The sequence below is a fragment of the Dipodomys merriami genome, unplaced genomic scaffold (assembly GCF_024711535.1).
Source record: "Dipodomys merriami isolate MVZ:Mamm:240054 unplaced genomic scaffold, mDipMer1.0.p SCAF_22, whole genome shotgun sequence".
NCBI classification, from domain to species: Eukaryota; Metazoa; Chordata; class Mammalia; order Rodentia; family Heteromyidae; genus Dipodomys; species Dipodomys merriami.
This window is the reverse complement of record NW_027203604.1, coordinates 8,454,033-8,475,907: the sequence shown is the minus strand read 5'-3', so window position 1 is coordinate 8,475,907 and position 21,875 is coordinate 8,454,033. Positions and strand designations below refer to the sequence as shown.

The 21,875-nt window shown below is 41.8% G+C and overlaps 2 protein-coding genes across 2 annotated transcripts in view; both read left to right on the top strand.

Annotated features, from left to right (window-relative positions):
* Positions 1-4,712, top strand: part of Iars1 (isoleucyl-tRNA synthetase 1) — a 76,525-nt gene extending 71,813 nt beyond the window's left edge. The window contains exon 34 of the mRNA XM_070033262.1: positions 9-4,712. Within this exon, the coding sequence (XP_069889363.1) occupies positions 9-91 (83 nt within the window). The 3' untranslated portion in view covers positions 92-4,712. The remainder of the gene's footprint in view (positions 1-8) is intronic.
* A 310-nt stretch (positions 4,713-5,022) lies between these two features.
* Znf484 (zinc finger protein 484) lies at positions 5,023-21,404 on the top strand. Its single transcript, XM_070033261.1, is given in 6 exon segments — positions 5,023-5,188; positions 10,422-10,466; positions 14,775-14,901; positions 15,188-15,283; positions 17,809-18,043; positions 18,045-21,404. Coding segments are annotated over 5 exon segments (2,424 nt in total). The 5' UTR covers positions 5,023-5,188; positions 10,422-10,451; the 3' UTR covers positions 19,996-21,404.
* Positions 21,405-21,875: the final 471 nt, after the last annotated feature.

Below are 21,875 nucleotides of genomic sequence, written 5' to 3'. Positions count from 1 at the left end.
CATTCTAGAAATCACAGAAGATATCCCCATGAAGACTTTGAATATGAAGACTGTGTATGTTTCTGTATTACCAACAACTGCAGAGAGCTAATACTGTGTCATTGCTGTGGTACCGTCAGCCTTTTCCTGGTTCATACCCATCCCTTACATGTACATACACATCGACTCACTGAAGATACTTCCTTTAGGTGCATGACTTATATGCTCCTTTTGGCCTGAAACTGAAGTGGGATTAAGTGACTTGAAACTTTACATAATGATCACACTTAACCTTAAATACCTATGCAGTTATGTTGGGAGAAGGTTATACTGTTACCTCAGCACCACAATTTCTGTACTTAAGTTCTTAAGCACGGACAGTAGACGTGATTTCAGATGGCATAGTATATATATATATATATATATATATGTTTATCATTTTATGGACTTCTCAGGCCAATTTGAAATCTCCTTTTTGTTGGTGGTGGTGGTGGTAGTGGTGGTGATAGTATGGTGGTTGTGGTTATGGGGCTTGGACTCGGGACCTGGGCACTGTCCTTGATGTTTTCTGCTTGAGGCTAGCACTCTACCACTTCTGCTTTTCTGGTAGTTAATTGAAGGTAAGTGTCACAGATTTTCCTGCCCAGGCTAGTTTTGAACCACAATCCTCAGATCTCAGCCTCCTGAGTAGCTAGGATTACAGGCATGAGCCACCAGCGCCCAGCTCCTTTTATCTTGTTTTATTTTTTGTCAGTTATGGGGTTCTTATTCAGGACTTGGACACTGTCCCCGATCTTTTCTGCTCAAGGCTAGTGCTCTACCACTTTGAGCCACAGCTCCACTCCCTAAAATTTCCTAAATAAGTGATCATGTTTTATATTTCTGCTACCTGGATTTTCCTGGGTAATTTAATGGAATATTTTAAGTTTCAGCAGATCAAAACAATAAGCAGACTCTTAGCAATATATGTGTGTGGGGGGGGGGTAATTTCATTTTTTTCCACAGTTTAATGAAACTTGAAATGTTAAAAATACTATCTATATTAAGATAATCTATTAAAACCAACATTACCTCTTCCCAAAATCCTGGGTAACAGTTTGAGTCCTTAGAGAAACATGCCAAGGCAAAATTAGATATGTCAGTATTTACTGAATGATAAGGGGATGGGGGAGCAAGTATAGGTAGAGACCCCATCAGACAACAATGTGGGCCGGGCGCCGGTGGCTCACTCCTGTAATACTAGGTAATCAGGAGGCTGAGATCTGAGGATCACGGTTCAAAGCCAGCCCAGGCAGGAAAGTTCATGAGATTCTTATCTCCAATAAACCACTCGAAAACTGGAAGTGGTGCTGTGGCTCAAGTGGTAGAGCACTCGCTTTGAGCTGAAGAGCGCAGAGACAGCACCCAAGCCCAGAGTTCAAGCCCCACGACTGACAAAAAAAAACAATGGGTTTGACACTGAAAGAAATACAAGAAGATTGATTAGAAAAACTGTAGAATACAATGAAACTCTGAAACTAATTCATGGTCAGACTAGTGGAGTCTCCAGATAAAGGTTCTATTTAGTCTAGTTCAAAGTTTAGAAACAGTGAGTGTCCTAGCCTCGTATTCCTGCATTGATCAATGTCCAAAATCAGCCAACGGGATTTGTGTCACTGGCATCAGTATGTCTGAGAGTAGAACAGCTATCCACATTACATTCTTTTGAAGAATGATCTGATCTGAATGATGTTCCTCAGTGTACCCAAACACAAACCCACAAAAGTTGGAGAAATGAAGAAAAACAACAGCCAGATTTGGGAGAATTAGAAAGCAGATAAATGAATATTAAATAAGTTGATAGGTAGAAGAAAACATAAACAATTATAAACAAACAATTGAGGGATTAAGAAACATAGGGTCAGAATCTTCTGCACCAGCTGATGTCTAGGTAAAGATGAGACATAAATATAGGGAAGAGGGGCTGGGAAGGTGGCTCAGTGGTAGAGCACTTGCCTTGTATGCTCAAGGCCCTGGGTTCGATTCCTCAGCACCACACAAGAAAAAAGCTGAAGTGGCGCGGTGGCTCAAGTGGTAGAGTGCTAGCCTTGAGCTGAAGAGCTGAGGGACAGCGCCCAGGCTCAAAGTTCAGGCCCCACGACTGGACCCAAAAAATAAATAAATAAATTTAGGGAAGACTGAACAATTCAAGTGTCTCCCCATTACCACACTGCTTGACAACACTGGCCACTTTGCATGTGAAGGTTTATCTTCTAGAGAGACAATAGAGTGATTGTGGCCTTGGGTAGCAGAATCACAATAACAAATATTTGCAAGTTTGGAGTTCTTCTTAACTCAATTCTTAGAGTAAATAATTTGCAAGGACTCAGGATCCTTACTGAAAGGTATTTTATTAATGGTGTAATGGTTGATTTTGATTGTCAACTCCATTGGATTGAGAAATGCCTAGGAAATTAGTAAAACACACTTGGATGTATCTGTTGGGATGTTTCCAAAACCATCCATTCCGATTGGGGTCCTATTCTCCCCTATGTAGTACACCATCAGAAAACAGCACAATGCTAGTGGCTCACACCTGTAATCCTAGCAATTCAGGAGGATGAGATCTAAGAATTGCAGTTCAAAGTCAGCCCAGGCAGGAAAGTTGTGAGACTCTTGTTTGGTGTAAACCACCAAAAAACCAGAAGTGGCACTGTGGCTCAAGTGGTAGAGCTGAAGAGCTGAAGGACAACACCCAGGCCCAGAGTTCAAACCCCATACTGACAAAAAAAAAAAAAGTGAAAATGTTCTTGATCACACAGCAGAAATTAAATATTCAACATTGAGATCTAGGTGCTGGTAGCTTATACCTCTAATCCTAGCTACTCAGCAGACAGATCTGAAGATCAAGAATTGAAGTCATCTCAGGCCAAAAAGTCTATGAGGCTCTTATCTCCTATCAACGAGCAAAAAGCCAGAAGTGGAGGTGTGACTCAACGTGGTAGAGCACTAGCCTTGCTAAAAACTTGAGGTCCCAAGGTCAAGCCCCAGTGTCTGCACAAAAAGAAAAACAAAAAAGAAAATAACTGGGGCTGGGAAGGTGGCTCAGTGGTAGAGCGCTTGCCTTGCATGCCTGAGGCCCTGGGTTCGATTCCTCAGCACCATATAAGCAAAAAAAAGCTGGAAGTGGCGCTGTGGCTCAAGTGGTAGAGCGCTAGCCTTGAGCTGAAGAGCTGAGGGACAGCACCCAGGCCCAGAGTTCAGGCCCCACGACCGGACCCAAAAAAACAAAAACAAAAAAAGAAAATAACTGAACAGAATCCTTGGAAAATAATGTCAGGGAATTTTTCCAAATGCTAAAACAACTAAAAGTATAAGATAGGAGAGGAGGAATATTACAATTACTGAGTCTAAGAAGTCCTTTCGTTGTGGGGCCTGAACTGTGGGCCTGGGCACTGTCCTTCAGCTTTTCAGCTCAGCTCAAGGATAATGTTCTACCACTTGAGTCACTGCACCACTTCTGACTTCTGTTTATGTGGTACTGAGGAATCAAACCCAGGGCTTCATGCATGCTAGGCAAACACTCTACCACTAAGCCACATTCCCAGCCTCCCTTTTCTGGATCTAAACAATTGGGAATACATAATAAAAGTAATTTATAATAAACCCAAGAACTGACATCATACTAATAGTGGAAAACCTTTAGTTCTAAAATCAGTAACGTAAAGAAGCTCACTTTCACCACTTATATTCAACTTTGTTCTAGAGGCTCTAGCCAAAGCAAGGGCAAAAAAGGAACAAAAAGCATTCACATTGAAACAGAAGAAATAAAATTACCTTTCTCTACATATGATATAATCTTAGGTGGAAATCTCTAGGGCATGGTACACACAGCTGTAATCCTAGCTACTTGGATGGTGAAGATTGGAATGATTATGGAGAAAGCTGGTGAGGTCTCATCTCAGCAAATAAGTCCATTCATTCATTCTTGTAATATCAGGTATGCATCAATCCTAAATAGAAGATCATAGCCCAAGGCTGTTCTGGGCAAAAAGCTTGCAACCTTATATGAAAGTAGAGCAAAAAGCTTCCAAGTGTAGTTTAGTGGTAAAGTACCAGCCAGTAATCCCTGAGTCCAAACCACAGTACTGTGGGGGGAAAGAAATCCACTAAAAAAAGATACTTGTTACCTCATAAGTCCAGCAAAGTTAAGCTATCAAAATTCACAAAAATAAATTGCATTTCTATGCAATGAAAAAGTAAAGAATTCGAGTTAAAAATCACATCAAAAGAGGATGACATGTAAGGCTGGAGATGTACATCAGTGACAGCGCTTGCCTGCCAGGTGTCAGGCCATTGGTTGGATCCTCACAATCAGGAAGGAGGAGCAGAATAAAATACATAAAATAATAAACAATAAAGCAAGGAGGCAAAAGACCCGCTACACTGAAAACTTCTGGAAGTTACCAAATAAAGCACAAACAGATGAAGAGATACCCTTAAATAGTGAATAGGAAGGTTTCGTGTTAAAATGTAACTACCCAAAGTGATCGGTAGAGTTGTTCTTGCTAGGCTTTTTGCTTATGACGGGTGCCCTACTGCTGGAGCTACACCTCCACTTGCGACTGTTTTGCTCGTTAATTTGAGATGAGCCTCTCCGACTTTCCTGCCCAGGCTGGCTTAGAACCGCCATCGTCAGATCCCATCCTCCTGAATAGCTAGGGTTACAGGTGTGAGCCCAGCACAGGACCTATCCTGGATAAACGGTACGGAGATGCGCGCCCAGAGCTGTGTGTTGTTCTTGGATGCCATGCCGTGTTTTACGAATGCCGATTAGCCGGTTTGGGTTATCAGTGCTGAAGCTGCAAGGGCACTGAGGAAAATGTGGGTAACTCGTGGCAACAAGCTCTGGCGGTACATTGGCACCTCCAGTGGCTCACCCCCACCGTCGCCGCGTCACTCCGAGCAGGGCCGCCTACAGACTGCAGTGTCCTCCGGGCGCCGCCATCTTGGCGCTGAACCTCAGCACCCAATCTGCAATGAGATTAGCGGAGCACCGTGTTGACCACTGGTCCGTACAAGCGGTTTCGTAGTGCGCATGCGCACCTGAAGCTCGCGTTCCGCCCCCCACCCCCAGGAATCCACGGGCTGTTGTTAAAATGAAGCCGGTGACGGTGTAGTTGGGGCCTCTCGGGTCACGGCCTGCGGCAGAGAGCGCGGAGGGGAACAGGTGAGTGCAGGGTGTGGAGCGTTCCGCGCTCCTCCAAGAAGGGTCTCCGCAGTCCGAGGTGCGCCCTGGGGCAGTGACGGGGGGGGGGGGGGGGGGGGGAGGGGAGGAGGGGCCGTGGATGTTGGGTATGCGGGGGGGGGGGGGGGGGGGGAGACCAGCTGAAGAAGTGGGAGCTGACGGCCATGGGGACCAGGTCACGGGACAGGGATGAGTGATGGCGACCCACTTAAGGTTCTGACTCAGGATCGTGGCATATTCGCCAAAGATCAAATTTATCTGTATACCTATGTATATATATGATCTCATGGGCTCGCGTGCGAGTTCCTATTTACCTTATTTTGCTCTCTTCCATATCCTCATTAGTATTGCCTTTGTCATTCCAATTATTATATATGTTATATTATTTTGGTCGGTTGCGGGGCTTGGAACTCAGGCTGGGCGCTGCCCCTCAGCTCCTCAGCTCAAGGCAAACACTCTACCACTTGAGCCACAGCACCATTTCCGGATTTTTGGTGGTTAATTGGAGATAAGAGCCTGGGCTGGCTTTGAACCGCAGTCCTCAGATCTCAGCCTCCTAAGTAGATAGGATTACAGGTATGAGCCACTGACTCCCGGCCAATTATTATATTTATATGTCATTCTTTCTCTTCTTTTAAATATCAGGCATTTTAAGGGTTATCCACTTCATTGACCAATTTGAAACACTGGCTCTGTGTGTTTATATTCTGTAACTCATTTTATATTGATTTTATTTCTTGTGTAATTTTTTTTAGGGGGCGGTCCGGTCATAACTCTGGGCCTGGGCACTCTCCCTCAGCTCTTCAGCTCAAGGCTAGTACTCTACCACTTGAGCCTCAGCGCCACTTCCAGCTTTTTTCTTTTTGCTTATGTGGTGCTGAGGAATCGAACCCAGGGCCTCACGCATGCAAGGCAAGCCCTCTACCACTGAGCCACCTTCCCAGCCCCTCGTGTAATTATTTTTATCTTTCTCCCTTTGCTGTAATTTTTTGTTCTTACCTTTATTTTCTAAAGTCTTGTATTAGATGCTCAGTTGCCCTAACTACATCACTCTGTGTGTGAGTGTGTGTGTGTGTGTGTGTGTGCAGAAGTGTTGGGGAAGCCTGACTAATGGTTCAGGTTTAGTTGTGTTGATGATGGGTTGCAGGTGTGTCTGGAGCTGGGCATCTCATGATGACTTGTGGAGATGGGTGGTGGATATTAATGTAAGCATGGAAGCTCATGATGGGGACATGAGATTGAATAAGGAGTGCCAGAAGAAGCCTTGGAGGTGCTATAATCCCTGACTACAGTAGAGCATGGGAAATGGTGACTCTGAGGCTTCTGCAGTTGGGTCACTGCACCAAATGACAGTTGAAATGGGTTAATGAGTGAGAACTGATGGTGCCCCCACTGGGTGTAATTGGAGAGACTGTGGAGTCAGATAATGTCTGATATCATCATTGTACTTTGTGTACATTACAGATTTTGTAATAACAATAAATGGTGTTGAAATGATACAAAATTACTATTAACTTTCTGAGATTAAATATTGATTTTTTGAAGATTTATATGACTCATTTAGGCATAAGATATACAAGTAGAAAGTATAAAGGTAAGGCAACATATTTTTGGTACCAGTACCGGGACCTTGAATTCTCAAATGAAAGCCTCAGCCCAGAAGACCACATGGATACCAAGTCACATACAACAAAGTTTACTGGAAGCAAGCTGACAGGCTGACCCTCTTGGGTAGCCATAGCACTTCTCCTTGAGCAAAGAGGTTTATATGGCTGGGGGGCGGGAATGTCACTAGGGGTGGGGAGTACTCTGCAGTCTGGTTTGTGTGAGATAGTTTGTGAGGTGCATGAGTCAGGATTTTGTTATGGCAGGTCTAAGGTTTATGGTTGCAGCTGCCTGTGTCACCCAATGACATAAAGCCTGAGCTAGCTAATTTTGGGGAAGGGATTGTGTCACCAGATTTCAGGGCAAGGCCATGCTTTACAGCAGGGCCTAAGATAGCAGAGTGGCTCCTGAGATGGAGGACGTTAGGCTAACATCAGTTAGTGCTTTTTTGCTCAAGACTGGTGTTCTATCACTTGACCCTCATCTTTACTTCCAGCTTTTTGGTAGGTAATTAAGAGATAAGAGTCTCATGGACTTTCCTGTCCAGACTAGCTTCCAACTATGATTTTAATATCTCATCCCTTTAAGTAACTAGGATTACAAGAGTAAGCCACCAGCACCTGGTATATATACGTTTCTCCTGCTAATTATTTAACATTTCCTTGTTAGATAGTTGTCTAAAACATTTGGAGAGCAATGGCCACAGTCATTTGGTGACTTGGTTCCACTGTTAAGAATGTGATCGGCTAGCACATTCTAGCCAATTTCCACTGAAAAATTTCTTTTTAGAACTATGTATGAAAAATAACCTTGAGAAAACTAGAAAGCCCCCATTATTGGTGTTTTTGTGATTATTTTTCACAACCTAAGTTAGTCACAAAATCCTAGTGTAAAAACATTGGGAAGAAATTGTATGCTTTAAAGTTCTTTTGCTTTGTGCAGGCAAATAAGAATATAAACATTAAAACCACAACAAAGGGGCTGGGAAGTTGGCTCAGTGGTAGAGCGCATGCCTTGCATGCCAGAGGCCCTGGGTTCGATTCCTCAGCACCACATAAGCAAAAAGAAAAAAGCCAGAAGTGGCGCTGTGGCTCAAGTGGTAGAGCGCTAGCCTTGAGCTGAAGAGCTGAGGGAGAGCGCCCAGGCCCAGAGTTCAGGCCCCATGACTGGACCCCAAAAAACAAACAAACAAACAAAAAACCACAACAAAGAGGCTGGGAATGTGGCTTAGTGGTAGAGTGCTTGCCTAACATGCATGAAGCTCTCAGTACACACAATTCCTCAGCACCCCATAAACAGAAAAAGTCAGAAGTGGCACTGTGGCTCAAGTGGTAGAGTGCTACCCTTGAGGAAAAGAAGCTCAGGAGAGTACTCAGGCCCTGAGTTCAAGCCCCAGGACTGGCACACACACACACACACACACACACACTGGCACACACACACACACACACACACACACACACACACCAACAATGAAAAACAGGAAAAAAATATAAGTATCAAATGTACCATAACCAAAGTATAATATTATTTTAAAATGTTACTGTTTTTCCTTCCAGATAACTTCTATGCACATGAATGAATTTACCTGTGTGTGTGTGTGTGTGTGTGTGTGTGTGTGTGTGTGTGTGTGTACACAGTGTACTATAAATAAAAAAGGTTTTATTTTAACTTTTTTTGTCATTTTTTTTCGGTCATGGGGCCTGAACTCTGGGCTGGGCACTGTCCCTCAGCTCTTCAGCTCAAGGCTAGCACTCTACCACTTGAGCCACAGCACCACTTCCAGATTTTTCTGTTTATGTGGTGCTGAGGAATCAAACTCCAGGGCTTCATGCATGCTAGGCAAGCACTCTACCACTTAGCCACCTTCCCAGCCTTTTTTTTTTTTTTTGTCATTTTTTTAAAGGAATATATATTTTAACAATGGAAATCACAATACAGGAAAGATTTAAATCAAAGACTCTGATTTTCATACAAACAACACAAATTTCTTTCCTTCTTTCTCCCTTCCTTCTTTCCTTCCTTCCTTCCTTCCTTCCTTCCTTCCTTCCTTCCTTCCTTCCTTCCTTCCTTTCTCAATCATGGGTCTTGAACTCTGGGCCTGGGCACTAGCCCTGAGCTCTTCAGCTCAAGGCTCTACCACTTGAGCCACAGCACCACTTCCATTTTTCTAGTGGTTAATTGGAGATAAGAGTCTCATGATGTTCCTGCCCGGGCTGGCTTTGAACCATGATCCTCAGATCTCAGCCTCCTGAGTAGTTAGGATTACAGATATGAACCTCTGGCACCTGGCGACATGACCAAATTTCTAAAGTTGGTATTACATCTCAAAATTGTCCCAGTTCTTACAAAAAAAAAAAAGAGGAAAATACACATGAACATGCCTTATAGTATAGTAAACCAAAAAGCAAGAATTAACAAGCATGCCAATGTTTTTACTTTGAATTGTAGCCATAGTCCCTATATCTGAGTTTCACAGAAGAGCATGTTTCTTAACATGCATCTGAAATTTTCAGTGTATTGTCATATTTATGAACAACATTTAACAAAGTGAAACTGATTTAACCTAAATATGCTCATTGATTAGGTACACTCCTGCAACATAGCTAATCTGAGGAAAGATGAAAATTGTTATGGTCAATACTGAACTTTTTTACTGTGTCTTAAGTGTATGTTTCAGTATTCAGAATTACTAAGCTTAAAGTTTTAGACAATTTTAACTTCCACTTTACAGTAAACATGAATCACAAGCCTGTAATTCATAACTGTTAATTTTGTTTTCTTGAAAGAGAAAAAGAAAGAGGAAGGAAAGGAGGGAGAGAGGGAGGGGAGGGAAGGAAGGAAGGAAGGAAGGAAGGAAACATGCTGGTACCGGGGCTTAAAACTGGCACTGTACCACTTGAGCCACAGCTCCACTTACAGTTGTTTTTTTTTTTTTGTAGTTAAATGGAGATAATAGTGTCATGGACTTCTCTTAGCTAGCTATGATCCTCAGATCTCAGCCTACTGAGTAGCTAGGATTACAGGTGTGACCCACCAGTACCCAGATTATATTTTAATTTTTACTTGGCATTTATAGTTTTTCTATAGTATTTTAATTTCATGTAACAGTCTGTGTTTTGGAATTGTGTATAATAGCATTCTACACCATTGAGTGCTAAGGTGTTTCTAACCTTAGTTATTGCTTAGTTATTGTTGTGGTAAACCTCCTGCCTTTAAGTCCTTACTCAACCTCAGATGATTTGTCAATTTATGTAGTTCTAGAAAGGTGTGGCTTAGCCTGTAATCAATCCTAGCTACTCAGGAGGCTGAGATCTGAGGATCATGGTTTGAAGGCAGTCCAGGCAGAAAAGCCCATGAGACTCTTATCTCCAATTAACCAACAAACAGCTGGAAGTCCAGCTGGAGGTACAGCTCAAATGGTAGAGCACCAGCCTTGATTTAAGGCCAAGTGAGATCAGGATGCCCTGAGTTTCAAGCCCCAGTACTGGCACACACACACAAAAGGAAGGGATGCCTATGTTTGAGGCACTTAGGCTTCAAACGATGGCTGTGTTCATGTATGACACTGCCACTTTCTCTTCTCACCTGCACTGCTCTGTTTTGTCAGATCACTGCCCCTTTTCCAGAAGAGCCAGCAATGAACAAGTCACTGGTGAGTTCTTATTTGTTTCATCTATTTGTTGTGTTGTTTTGTTTTTCTTGTGGATTCTAGGAGGCTTCTAACACACCATATAGTAAGATAGACCAGTATACATAAATAAAAACCTAAGATCAGAGAAAACAAGAAGAAACTATCAGCTCCAAGTCAAACTGGAAGATAAAGACTTGTGAGTCTTGTGGTTGTCACACATGGCAACAAACTTTGAACTATACAATTGTCTTTGATCTTCCAATAGTGGCAATTAGAGACATGGGATATATTATTAAAACATAACTCACCAGTGATACTGATTTCCTGGCTCTTGATATTGGAGAAAAATAATTTGTGTGTGTATGTCAGTACTGGAGCTTGAACTAAGGGCCTCCTGGTGTCATTCATTGGTTTTGTTTTCTTTTTGGTTGGTCATGGGTCTTGAACTCAGGGTCTGGGTGCTATTCCCTGAGCTTTTGCACTCAAGGCTAGTGCTCTATCACTTTGAGCCACAGCACTACTTCCAGTTTTCTGGTAGTTAATTGGAAGTAAGAGTTTCACATATTTTCCTCCCCAGGCTGGCTTCAAACCATGATCCTGAGATCTCAGCCTCCCAAGTACCTAGGATTACAGGCATGAGCTACCAACACCTGGCTTGTTATGGATTTTTCCATCAAATTTTAAGAGCTATTGCCCTTGCTCTTTTCTCTTGCTGTGTTGTTTTTGGTTTGGATATCATGGTAAAATTTAATTCATAAATGAATTTGTAATGTGTGGTTTTATATTATTCTGCCAGAGATTAATTTGTGTTTACTTTTTTTGTACTTTGTCCAAATTTTTTGGACTTTTCTAATCAAGGCAATCTGACCTCATAGAATTAATTAGGAAATATTCCCTTCTCTGTTTTCTGAAATAGATTCTATAAAATTTCTGGGTTTAGCCGGGCGCCAGTGGCTCATGCCTGTAATCCTAGCTACTCAGGAGGCTGAGATCCGAGGATCATGGTTCAAAGCCAGCCCAGGCAGGAAAGCTGTGAGACTCTTATCTCCAATAAACCACTAGAAAACCGGAAGTGGCACTGTGGCTCAAGCGGTAGAGTGCTTGCCTTGAGCTGAAGAGCTGAGGGACAGCACCCAGGCCCAGAGTTCAAGCCCCACGACCAACCAAAAAAAAAAAAAAAAAAAAAAATCTGGGTTTTTTCAGGGAGTGTAGGTAGGGGGAAGTATTGGTAGTATGCTAGGATTGAAACCAGAGCCTCATGCATTCTAGGCAAGGCCTCTACCACTGCACTATACTCCTGGCTTTTGGGGTATTTCTTTACATATTTGGCAGAATTCTCCAGTGAAACAATGTATGCCCAGAGATCCTTTTTTTGGCAGTTATAAAGGTACAAATTAAACTTCTTTAATGTTTATACTATTGTTTACATTTTCTATCTGTGTGTGTGTGTGTGTGTGTGTGTGTGTGTGTGTGTGTGTGTGTGTGTGTTGTAGTGAGGCTTGAACTCAGGGCCTCTTGCTTTCACTTCACTGTTTTTTTTTTTCCTTAAGGCTGGCACTCTACTACTTGAACCACAGCTCCACTTCCAGCTTTTTTGTGATTAATTAGAGATGGGCATCTCACAGACTTTTCTGCTGGGGCTGGTTCAAACATCAATCCTCAGACCCTAGCCTCCTGAGTAGCTTGGATTACAGGTATAAGCCACAAGCACTCTACCACTGAGCCACTTTCCCAGCTCCATAAGCACTTTTTAAATTATAGTACTCTTAGTGAATTTAAAGGGTCATCTCTTTGTGATTTCTGACTTACAGTTCCCTGAGATGGCTAATGGTGCTTTATTATTCCATGTGCTTTAGCTGTTTATATGTCTTTTATTCTTTTTTCTTTTTTTAAATCCATCATGGGGCTTGAACTCTGCGCTTGGGTGCTGTCCCTGAGCTCTTCAGCTCAAGGCGAGTGCTCTACCACTTGAGCCACAGCACCACTTCCGGTTTTCTGGTGGTTTATTGAAGAGTCTCATGGTCTTTCCTGCCCGGGCTGACTTTCAACCACAATCCTCAGATCTCAGCCTCCTGAGTAGCTAGAATTACAGGCATGAGCCACTGGCACCCAGCTGTTTGTGGTTGTATGTCTTTATTGGATCTATCTATCTATCTATCTATCTATCTATCTATCTATCCACACACATATTTGGATCATTTTCCCATTTTAATTGGGTTGACTTTTTGTTGTTATGAATCTTCTTTCTATATTTTTAGATACAAATATATGATTTGAATTTTTTTTCTCCCAATCCATGAGTAGTCTATTCACTTTTTTTTTCTGTCAGTCATGGGGCTTGAATTCAATGTTTGGACACGATCCCTGAGCTTTTGTGCTCAAGGGTAGCATTCTACCACTTGAGCCATGCTCCAATTCCAGCTTTTTGGTGGTTCATTGGAGATAAGAGTCTCATGGACTTTCCTGCCCTAGCTGGCTTCTAACTGTGATTCTCAGATCTCAGCCTCCTGAATAGCTAAGATTACAGGCATGAACCACTGGTGTCCAGCTTAAAAGACTATTTATTACTGGGCTGGGAAGGTAGCTCAGTGGTAGAGCGCTTATGCCTGAGGCCCTGGGTTCGATTCCTCAGCACCATATAAGCAAAAGAAAAAAAAGCCGGAAGTGGTGCTGTGGCTCAAGTGGTAGAGCGCTAGCATTGAGATGAAGAGCTGAGGGACAGCGCCCAGGCCCAGAGTTCAGGCCCCACAACTGGACCAAAAAAAAAAGTAGGGGGCTAGGAAGGTGGCTCAATGGTAGAGCGCTTGCCTTGCATGCCTGAGGCCCTGGGTTCGATTCCTCAGCACCATATAAGCAAAAAGAAAAAAGCCGGAAGTGGTGCTGTGGCTCAAGTGGTAGAGCGCTAGCCTTGAGCTGAAGAGCTGAGGGACAGCGGCCAGGCTCAGAGTTCAGGCCCCATGACTGGACCCAAAAAAAAAAAAAAAAAAAGACTCTTTATTACTTACTTTTAAATTTGTTTTTAGTCCCTTAGTGAATAGTGACAATAAATATAAAAGTTTATTTATGGATTCTCATTTATGTTCCTTTGTTCTATGTCTACCCATATACCAGTACTACTGTTTTGAAAAAAACAGCCTTTTTTTTTGTTTGCCTTGAACTTGCTATGTAGTAATCCTCCTGCCTCTGCTTCCCAGAATAGGAATGTATTTGTGTTAGTACTGGGGCTTGAACGCGGGGTCTTGTGCTCTTGCTTGGCTTTCTGGCTCACCCACAGTCTCCCATTTAATCTGTGTGTTCATTTCCAGCTTTTTGCAGTTAATTGAAGATACAAGTCCTCTTGGATTTATCTGCCTATCAGGATGGCTCCAAATAGGATCCTCAAATCTCAGCCTGCTAAGTAACTAGGATTGTAGGTGGGAGCCACTGCTGTCTAGCTTAAACAGCCAATTTTAATGGTTGTTTTTAAATAACAAATTAACTTAGTTGATAATTGAATGTGAAATGAATGTCATGTTATATTTCTTTTATTGAATGAGCTATTATTAGAATATGGCATACAGAGAAAATTGCATAGAAATATGTACAGCTTGGGAACTTTTTGTAGCTTATTCCTGGGTAACTGACACACTAATTTGAAAAAGGACTACTGTAGCATGATAATTTCAACACAATTTTTCAATGTAAATATGGGTGTTTAATGGGAACTTAAATATCATATACCATTAAGTTATTCCTTTTTTTTTGTTGGTCATGGAGCCTGAGTGCTGTCCCTCAGCAGTTCAGCTCAAAGCTAGCTGAAAGCTAGCTACCACTTGAGCTACAGCACCACTTCCGGTTTTCTGGTGGTTTATTGGGAAATAAAAGTTTCACAGAATTTCCTACCCGGGCTGGCTTTGAACCTCGATCCTCAGATCTCAGTCTCCTGAGTAGCTAGGATTACAGGCATGAGCCACTGGCACCCGCTGTGTTAAGTGATTCCTAATTGGGTATCATTAGTTCATGCCTGTATTCCTAGCTATTGAAGAGGCTGAGATCTGAAGATCACAGTTCAAAGCCAGCCCAGATGGACATGTTTGAAGGACCCTTATCTCCTATTAACCAGCAAAAGCTAGAAGTAGAGATGTGGCTCAAGTGGCTGAATGCCAGTTTTGAGAGAAAAAGCCAAGCTATAGCACAAGGCCTTGAAGTTCATGCTCCAGTTTTGGCACACACACACATACACACACACAGTCAGACACACACAGAAGTGAGGTCTTGAACACCTTGTTTCAATGCTGTAGTCTTGATCCTTTCTGTGAGATAATTATTTGTTTTTGTTCTTTTTTTCAGGGATCAGTGTCCTTCCAGGATGTCCTTATAACCTTCAGCAGGGAGGAATGGCAACACCTGGACCTTGCTCAAAAAAACCTGTACAGGGATGTGATGCTGGACAACTATTTCAACCTGATCTCCGTGGGTAAGTACAGCCCTACCGCTGTATAACAACTTCACCTACACACATTATTGTACTTTCTTTCTTAGTGGGATTTTTGAAATCTGACTTTTCTGAGGTATGTGGAACTTCTAAAATCTGTAGGGCATTTGAAGTGACGGTTTTATTTTAATTTTGTCCCATATTCTTAATAATATCTCTTGGCTTTGGTGAATATACTTCTGTTCCCAGTAAACATCTCTGAGGGACACATGGCATGTTTCATTGCATGGCCTCTGAAACCAAGTCCTTTATTCTTTCTTGTCCATAGAGTGTCAAGTTCCCAAACTGGAATACATCTTCAACTTGGAGTAAGGAAAAGAGCTATGTGTGTTAGATGGTAAAATCTCAAGTCCAAGATGTTTAAGTAAGTCAAGAGCCAAGAACTCAGAAGATAGTACAATGGCCCAGTACTTGTGCTGGGAAAGGTTGGATATTTTCAATGCCAAGAATAGGACTTTTCCTTCTTATGTTTGGAACTTTCAGAATTGCTTGGATAGTGTTGATATAGACCCTTGAATGTTTAAATACTGCTTTCCAAAACTACATTCCTTCCAATGCCTCCTTTGCTTGACTTTTTAAATTCATTTATTCATCCATTCATTCATTCATCTTTTTTTTTTTTTTTTTTTTGATTATGAGGCTTGAATTCAGGACCTGGGCACTGTCTCTGAGCTCTTTTTGCTTAAAGTTAGCACTCTACCATTTTGAGCCACAGCTCCACTTCTGGTTTTTGACTGGTTAATTGGAGACAAGAGTCTCACAGACTTTCCTGCCCAAGCTGTGATCTTAGCCTTCTAAGTAGCTAGCATTCTAGGCGTGAGTCCCTGGCATCTAGCTTTGCTTCACTGTTTTGGGGGGTGGAGGGGAGGTAAGTCGTGGGGCTTGGACTCTGGGCCTGGGTGCTGTCCCTGAAGCCACTTGAGCCACAATGCCACTTCAGATTTTCTGGAGTTCCCTGCCTGGGCTAGCTTTGAACCATGATCCTCAGATCACAGCCTCCTGAGTAGCTAGGATTACAGGTGTGAGCCACCAGCACCAGGCTGCTTCACTTCTTATGAGAGAATTTATTATAATTTGCTTAATTTACTTTGGCAAAACCCTAGATTATCTAATATCCTTTTTTTCTTTTCTTTCTTCTTTTTCTTTTGTGTGTGTATGTGTGTGTGTGTGTATACTCACACATGTAGCTTTAACTCAGGGCCTTACTTTCTTGCTTGGACTGTTTGCTCAAGACTAGTATTCTACCACTTGAGTCACAGCTCTGTTTCCAGCTTTTTTGTCATTAATTAGAGAAAGAGTCTCATGGGTTTTTTCTGCCTGGGCTGGTTTTGCAGCACAACTCTTAGATCTTAGTCTCCTGAATAGCTAGGATTACAGGGATGAGCCACCACCACCTGGCCCATTGGTTGGTTTTGATGTGAGGTCACACTTTATGCCTGGGCTTGGGCTGCGACCCTCCTGCTTGTGCTTCCTGGTGTCACTGGGGATAACAGTTGTAGTTTCCTGCTTCCCCATGGCTGAGGAGCACCACTATGCCCAGCTAGCGTAGTGGTTGAGAGTGCATCTTGTAAATTTCTTTTTGCCAGGACTTGCCTTGAACTTCCATCCCCTGATCTCTACCTCTCAAGTTACTAGTACTACAGACTTGAGCCAGCACCCCTGACTTAGCTTCTTTTCTTACATATTCGAACACTGACAGATCTACCTTCTGTACAAACCGTGGTGTGCCACACTCCTGCTCATTGTTTTCTTTCATAGGCTCTATTTTCCTTCTGTGTCACTTAGGAATGAGCTTTTTATTATCTCTTTGTGCTCTTCTCTAACTTGACTTTGAGGGCACTTGGACATTTGCTTCTTCCTTGGCCAGTGCAACATAGCACAAACTTAATCTTGTACTTCTTGATAGGTCACAGCAGCTTTTATACCTCATGTGCAAGATATCGAGTTATGCTTATTGCTTTAGTTTGTGGTTGATGTTATCATGAATATGTTTAAGGTCCCCTCTTACTTGATTTATTCCTTTCCATCCCCTTTCCCCATATTTATTTTTATCCTTCCCAAAGGTGTCTACTCTAGTGAATATACTATTTGTCCTTGAATTTGTGGGGTATAGGTAAAATCTAGAATGTTGGTTGTTTCTTTTTTTGTTTTTGTTTTTACTTTGGCCATGGGGCCTGAACCCTGGGCCTGGGCACTGTCCTTCAGCTCTTCAGCTCATGGCTAGCACTCTTCCACTTGAGCTACAGCACCACTTCTGGATTTTTCTGTTTATATGGTGCTGAGGAATCGAACCAAGGGCCTCATGCATGCAAGGCAAACACTCTACCACTGAGCCACCTTCCCAGTCCCTAGAATGTTGGTATTTGTAGTTTATAGAAATGGTCAGGCTGACATCAACTTTCCCACCCAGGGATGTGCCTGTGATCCTAGAGATGATGGTAAGCCTAAAATAAAATGATTGGAGGTACTGGAATATACCCAAGCTGGAAATAATATCGATACTAACAATCAGTGAAAAGGAGGGTTGGAAACATGACTCAGATATCTTAACATCCTAACAAATCCAAATAAGTCCTGAGTTCAAATCTCTGATAATGCAAAACACAAAAAAGCAAATAGTTTAAATGAGCTAATATAAGACTTAGAAGAATACATCTAAATACTATTGTTTATCATAAGTGCAATGGGTTACTTTCATAGCCATATATTATCATACTATGTTTATATATGAAATGATACACTTATATTTATATATATTAAATATCTATGTTATATTTATATAGCACTTCACCCATTTCTTGTTTTTCACCATTAATTAATTTAATGTATCAATCCTTACATGTCCCACTAATTTTTTGTGTGTCAGTTGTATCTTTTCTTTCTTTTTAGATGAGGCCATTGGTTTTGAGAATCTACAACAGGGACCCTGTGAAGCAGTTTCTTTCCAATCTGAGAGAATTAGTCTTTTCCAAGGACATGACTCTTATTGTGCTATTAGAGAATTGTGGCAAGATGAGAAACAGAGAGGGAGATCTGAGAAAAAACAGAGCAAACCTGGAAGTTGTGTTTCGTTCTGCAACAAGGCAACAAGAGCCTGTGAGAGGGACTGTGAACATGAGGACACAGAAAATGGTTCCTGTACACACACACCTCGCTCCTTCAGAAAAAAGATTCCCTTCCTGTGACTCATGTGGAGAGAGTTCAGAGCCTCTTGGAAGCTTATATAATCACAGCAGAAACAATCTGACAGAAACTGTTGATGAAATGACGGAATATAGTGATATTTTTACATATATGAATTTTCCCACAACTGTGAATGCTTGTGAAGACAGACAGCCCCTTCTGAGTCAAAAGCAGGCTCTCACTCAGCATTGGAAAGTTCCTACTGAGGATAACCTTTATTCATTTTCTGACTATGTGAAACTTTTCACCCACGACTTGCCTCTCTCTAAGCATCAAGAAATTTGTGCTGAAGAAAAACAGCCTGAGTGTCACAAACATGAGAGAGTCTTTGCTCAGAAATCTCAACTTGCTATATCTCAGAGAATTTGTATAGGTGGGAAACCTTGGATATGTACTGAATTGGAGGATTTTTCCCTTGTGTCAAACCATCAGAAAACTCAAAGTGAGGAAAATTCCCATGAATGTGCTAAGTATGGAAGAACCTTTATTCAGAACTCTGATCTGCTCAGATGCCCAAGAAATCATGCAGGAGAAAAACATTATGAATACAGCAAATGTGGGGAAAGCATCTCTCAGAATTCAGTCCTCAAAACACATAAAAAATTATATGCCATCAATCAACACTTTAAATGTACTGAATGTGGAAAGGCCTTCACAAGAAAATCAACACTAAGTATGCATCAGAAAATCCATACAAGAGAAAAACCCTATGTATGTACTGAATGTGGGAAGGCCTTTATCCGGAAGTCACATTTTATCACACATGAGAGAATTCATACTGGAGAGAAACCTTATGAATGCAGTGACTGTGGAAAATCCTTTATAAAAAAGTCACAACTCCATGTACATCAGCGAATCCACACAGGAGAGAATCCTTTTATATGTTCAGAATGTGGGAAGGTCTTCACTCACAAGACAAATCTCATTATACACCACAAAATTCACACTGGAGAGAGACCCTATATATGTACTGTGTGTGGGAAGGCCTTTACTGACAGGTCAAATCTCATTAAGCACCAAAAAATTCACACTGGAGAAAAACCCTATAAGTGCAGTGACTGTGGAAAATCATTCACTTGGAAGTCACGGCTCAGGATCCATCAGAAATGCCATACTGGAGAGAGACATTATGAATGCAGTGAATGTGGGAAAGCCTTCATTCAGAAATCAACACTAAGTATGCACCAGAGAATCCACAGAGGAGAAAAACCCTATGTTTGCCCAGAATGTGGGAAGGCTTTCTTCCACAAATCTCATTTTATTACTCATGAGAGAATTCATACTGGAGAGAAACCTTATGAATGTAGTGGTTGTGGGAAATCCTTCACTAAGAAATCACAACTCCATGTCCATCAGCAGATTCACACAGGCAAGAAGCCATATCGATGTGCTGAGTGTGGAAAGGCCTTCACTGATAGATCGAATCTCTTTACACATCAGAAAATTCATACTGGAGAGAAGCCCTATAAATGTAGTGACTGTGGAAAAGCCTTCACTCGGAAATCAGGCCTTCATATCCATCAGCAATCCCACACAGGAGAAAGACATTATGAGTGCAGTGAATGTGGGAAAGCCTTTGCAAGAAAATCAACACTAATTATGCACCAGAGAATTCACACAGGAGAGAAACCTTATATTTGTACTCAATGTGGGAAGTCCTTTATCCAGAAATCACACTTAAATAGACATAGACGAATCCATACTGGAGAGAAACCCTATAAATGTAGTGACTGTGGGAAATCTTTCATTAAGAAGTCACAACTCCATGAGCATCATCGGATTCACACAGGAGAGAAGCCATATATATGTGCTGAATGTGGAAAGGCCTTTACCATCAGATCAAATCTTATTAAACACCAGAAAATTCATACTAAACAGAAAACCTATGTCTAGTTCATGTAACTAATGTCAATTACTACCCTTACTTTGGAGCAAGTGTTTAACAGCAACCATGTTTGGTTACCCAACAGATTTTCAGGCCCCTACAAAATAAAGCAAAAGCTAGGTGCAGTGATCCCATCTGTAGTCAAGCGGAGATAGGATTGCTTGAGTCCAGGAGTTTGAGACCAGCCTGGACAATACAACAGTACCCTAACCCCCACCCTCAAAAAAAAACATACAAAAAGATTACTCACATTACTTTTGTTTCTTTTTTTTTTGATAAAGCAGCAACTAAATAAATTCAGGACTTTTGAATTTTTATGCCCTGAATAGCAAAATTATTAAATATGAATCCCATTTTTTTTTTGCTGGCCCTAAACTCCAGGACTGGGCTCTGTCCCTGAGTCTCTTCGTGCTCAAGGCTAGCATTCTATCACTTGAGCCACAGTTCATGCCTGGATTTTTCTGAGTAGTTTATCGGAGATAAGAATCTCATCAACTTTCCTGCCATGGACTAGCAAGGTGGCTCAGTGGTTGAGGACTTGCCTTGCATGCATGAGGCCCTGGGTTCGATTCTTCAGCACCACATAAGCAGAAAAAGCCGGAAATGGCGCTGTGGCTCAAGTGGTTGAGGGCTAACCTTGAGCTAAAGAGCTGAGGGACAGTGCCCAGGCCCAGAGTTCAGGCCCACAACTGACAAAAAAAAAAATCCTGCCTGAGTTGATTTTGAACCATGATCCTCAGATCTCAGATTCCTGAGTAACTAGGATTACAGGCATGAGCCACTGGTGCCCAGCCCCAAAATTTTATAGCAAGATAATTGGCAAGAAATATTTTTCATTGTCTAATCTTCCTAAGGAAATGAATCAAGTCAATTCAAGTCTATAATAAAAAGAAGTCAGTTTTTGTGAAAATTAGCACTAAAAATTCAAAGAAAGGACTTAACTGTTTTCCCTTCCTTTGGGAAATTCCCACTGTTGTTTATAGTATTTGTTGGTATATGCTGTGGCAGTAGGTTCCCAGAGCCATATGCATGATCTCAGCCTGTGATCAATGATGTAAGGAAGGATTTTATAATTTCTTGTCACTTCAGAGCTGACCCTAGGATCATAGAACGTGGCCACAGCAACCCAAATCTGGAAGATGGTACTTCAGATCCTCATCAATGTAGAGAACTGCACTTTTGCTGGGTACCGGTGACTGATGCCTATAATCATAACTACTCAGGATGCTTGAGATCCAGAGGATGGAGGTTTGAGATCAGCCCAAGCAGAAAAACCCTTGAGGCTCCACTTCCAAAATAACCAGCAAAATGACATGCTGGAGGCATGGCTCAAGTGGTAGAATGCCAGCCAAGCCAGCAAGTCTTGGGAGCATAAAGCAAAACAAAAATGAAAAGAATAAAACTACTTTCTTACTAATTTCTTGTTTGAAAAATGGGCAACTGAAGAAAAATGGGGGTGGGCTGGGAAGGTGGCTAAGAGGTAGACCACTTGCCTTGCATGCATGAGGCCCTGGGTTCAATTCCTCAGCATCACATAAGCAGAAAAAGTTGGAAGTGGCACTGTGGCTCAAGTGGTAGAGCACTTGAGCTGAAGAGCTGAGGGACAACACCCAGGCCCAGAGTTCAGGCCCCACCACGGACAGAAAAGAAAGAAAGAAAGAAAGAAAAATGTGTTTCAAAACCTAGAATTCTTCCCCTCTAATACAATGAGACAAAATTGTCTGGCATTTTAGATTGTTTTATTAGAAAAAATGCAGTTAGATACTTGAAAAAAGTATTCCTTTCCTAGTCACTACATATTAATCTTATTTAATCGACACTGAATAATATGTGTCATAATCTTACAGAACATTGTGAATTTCTCTTTTAGAGCTACTAATTTTTGCCT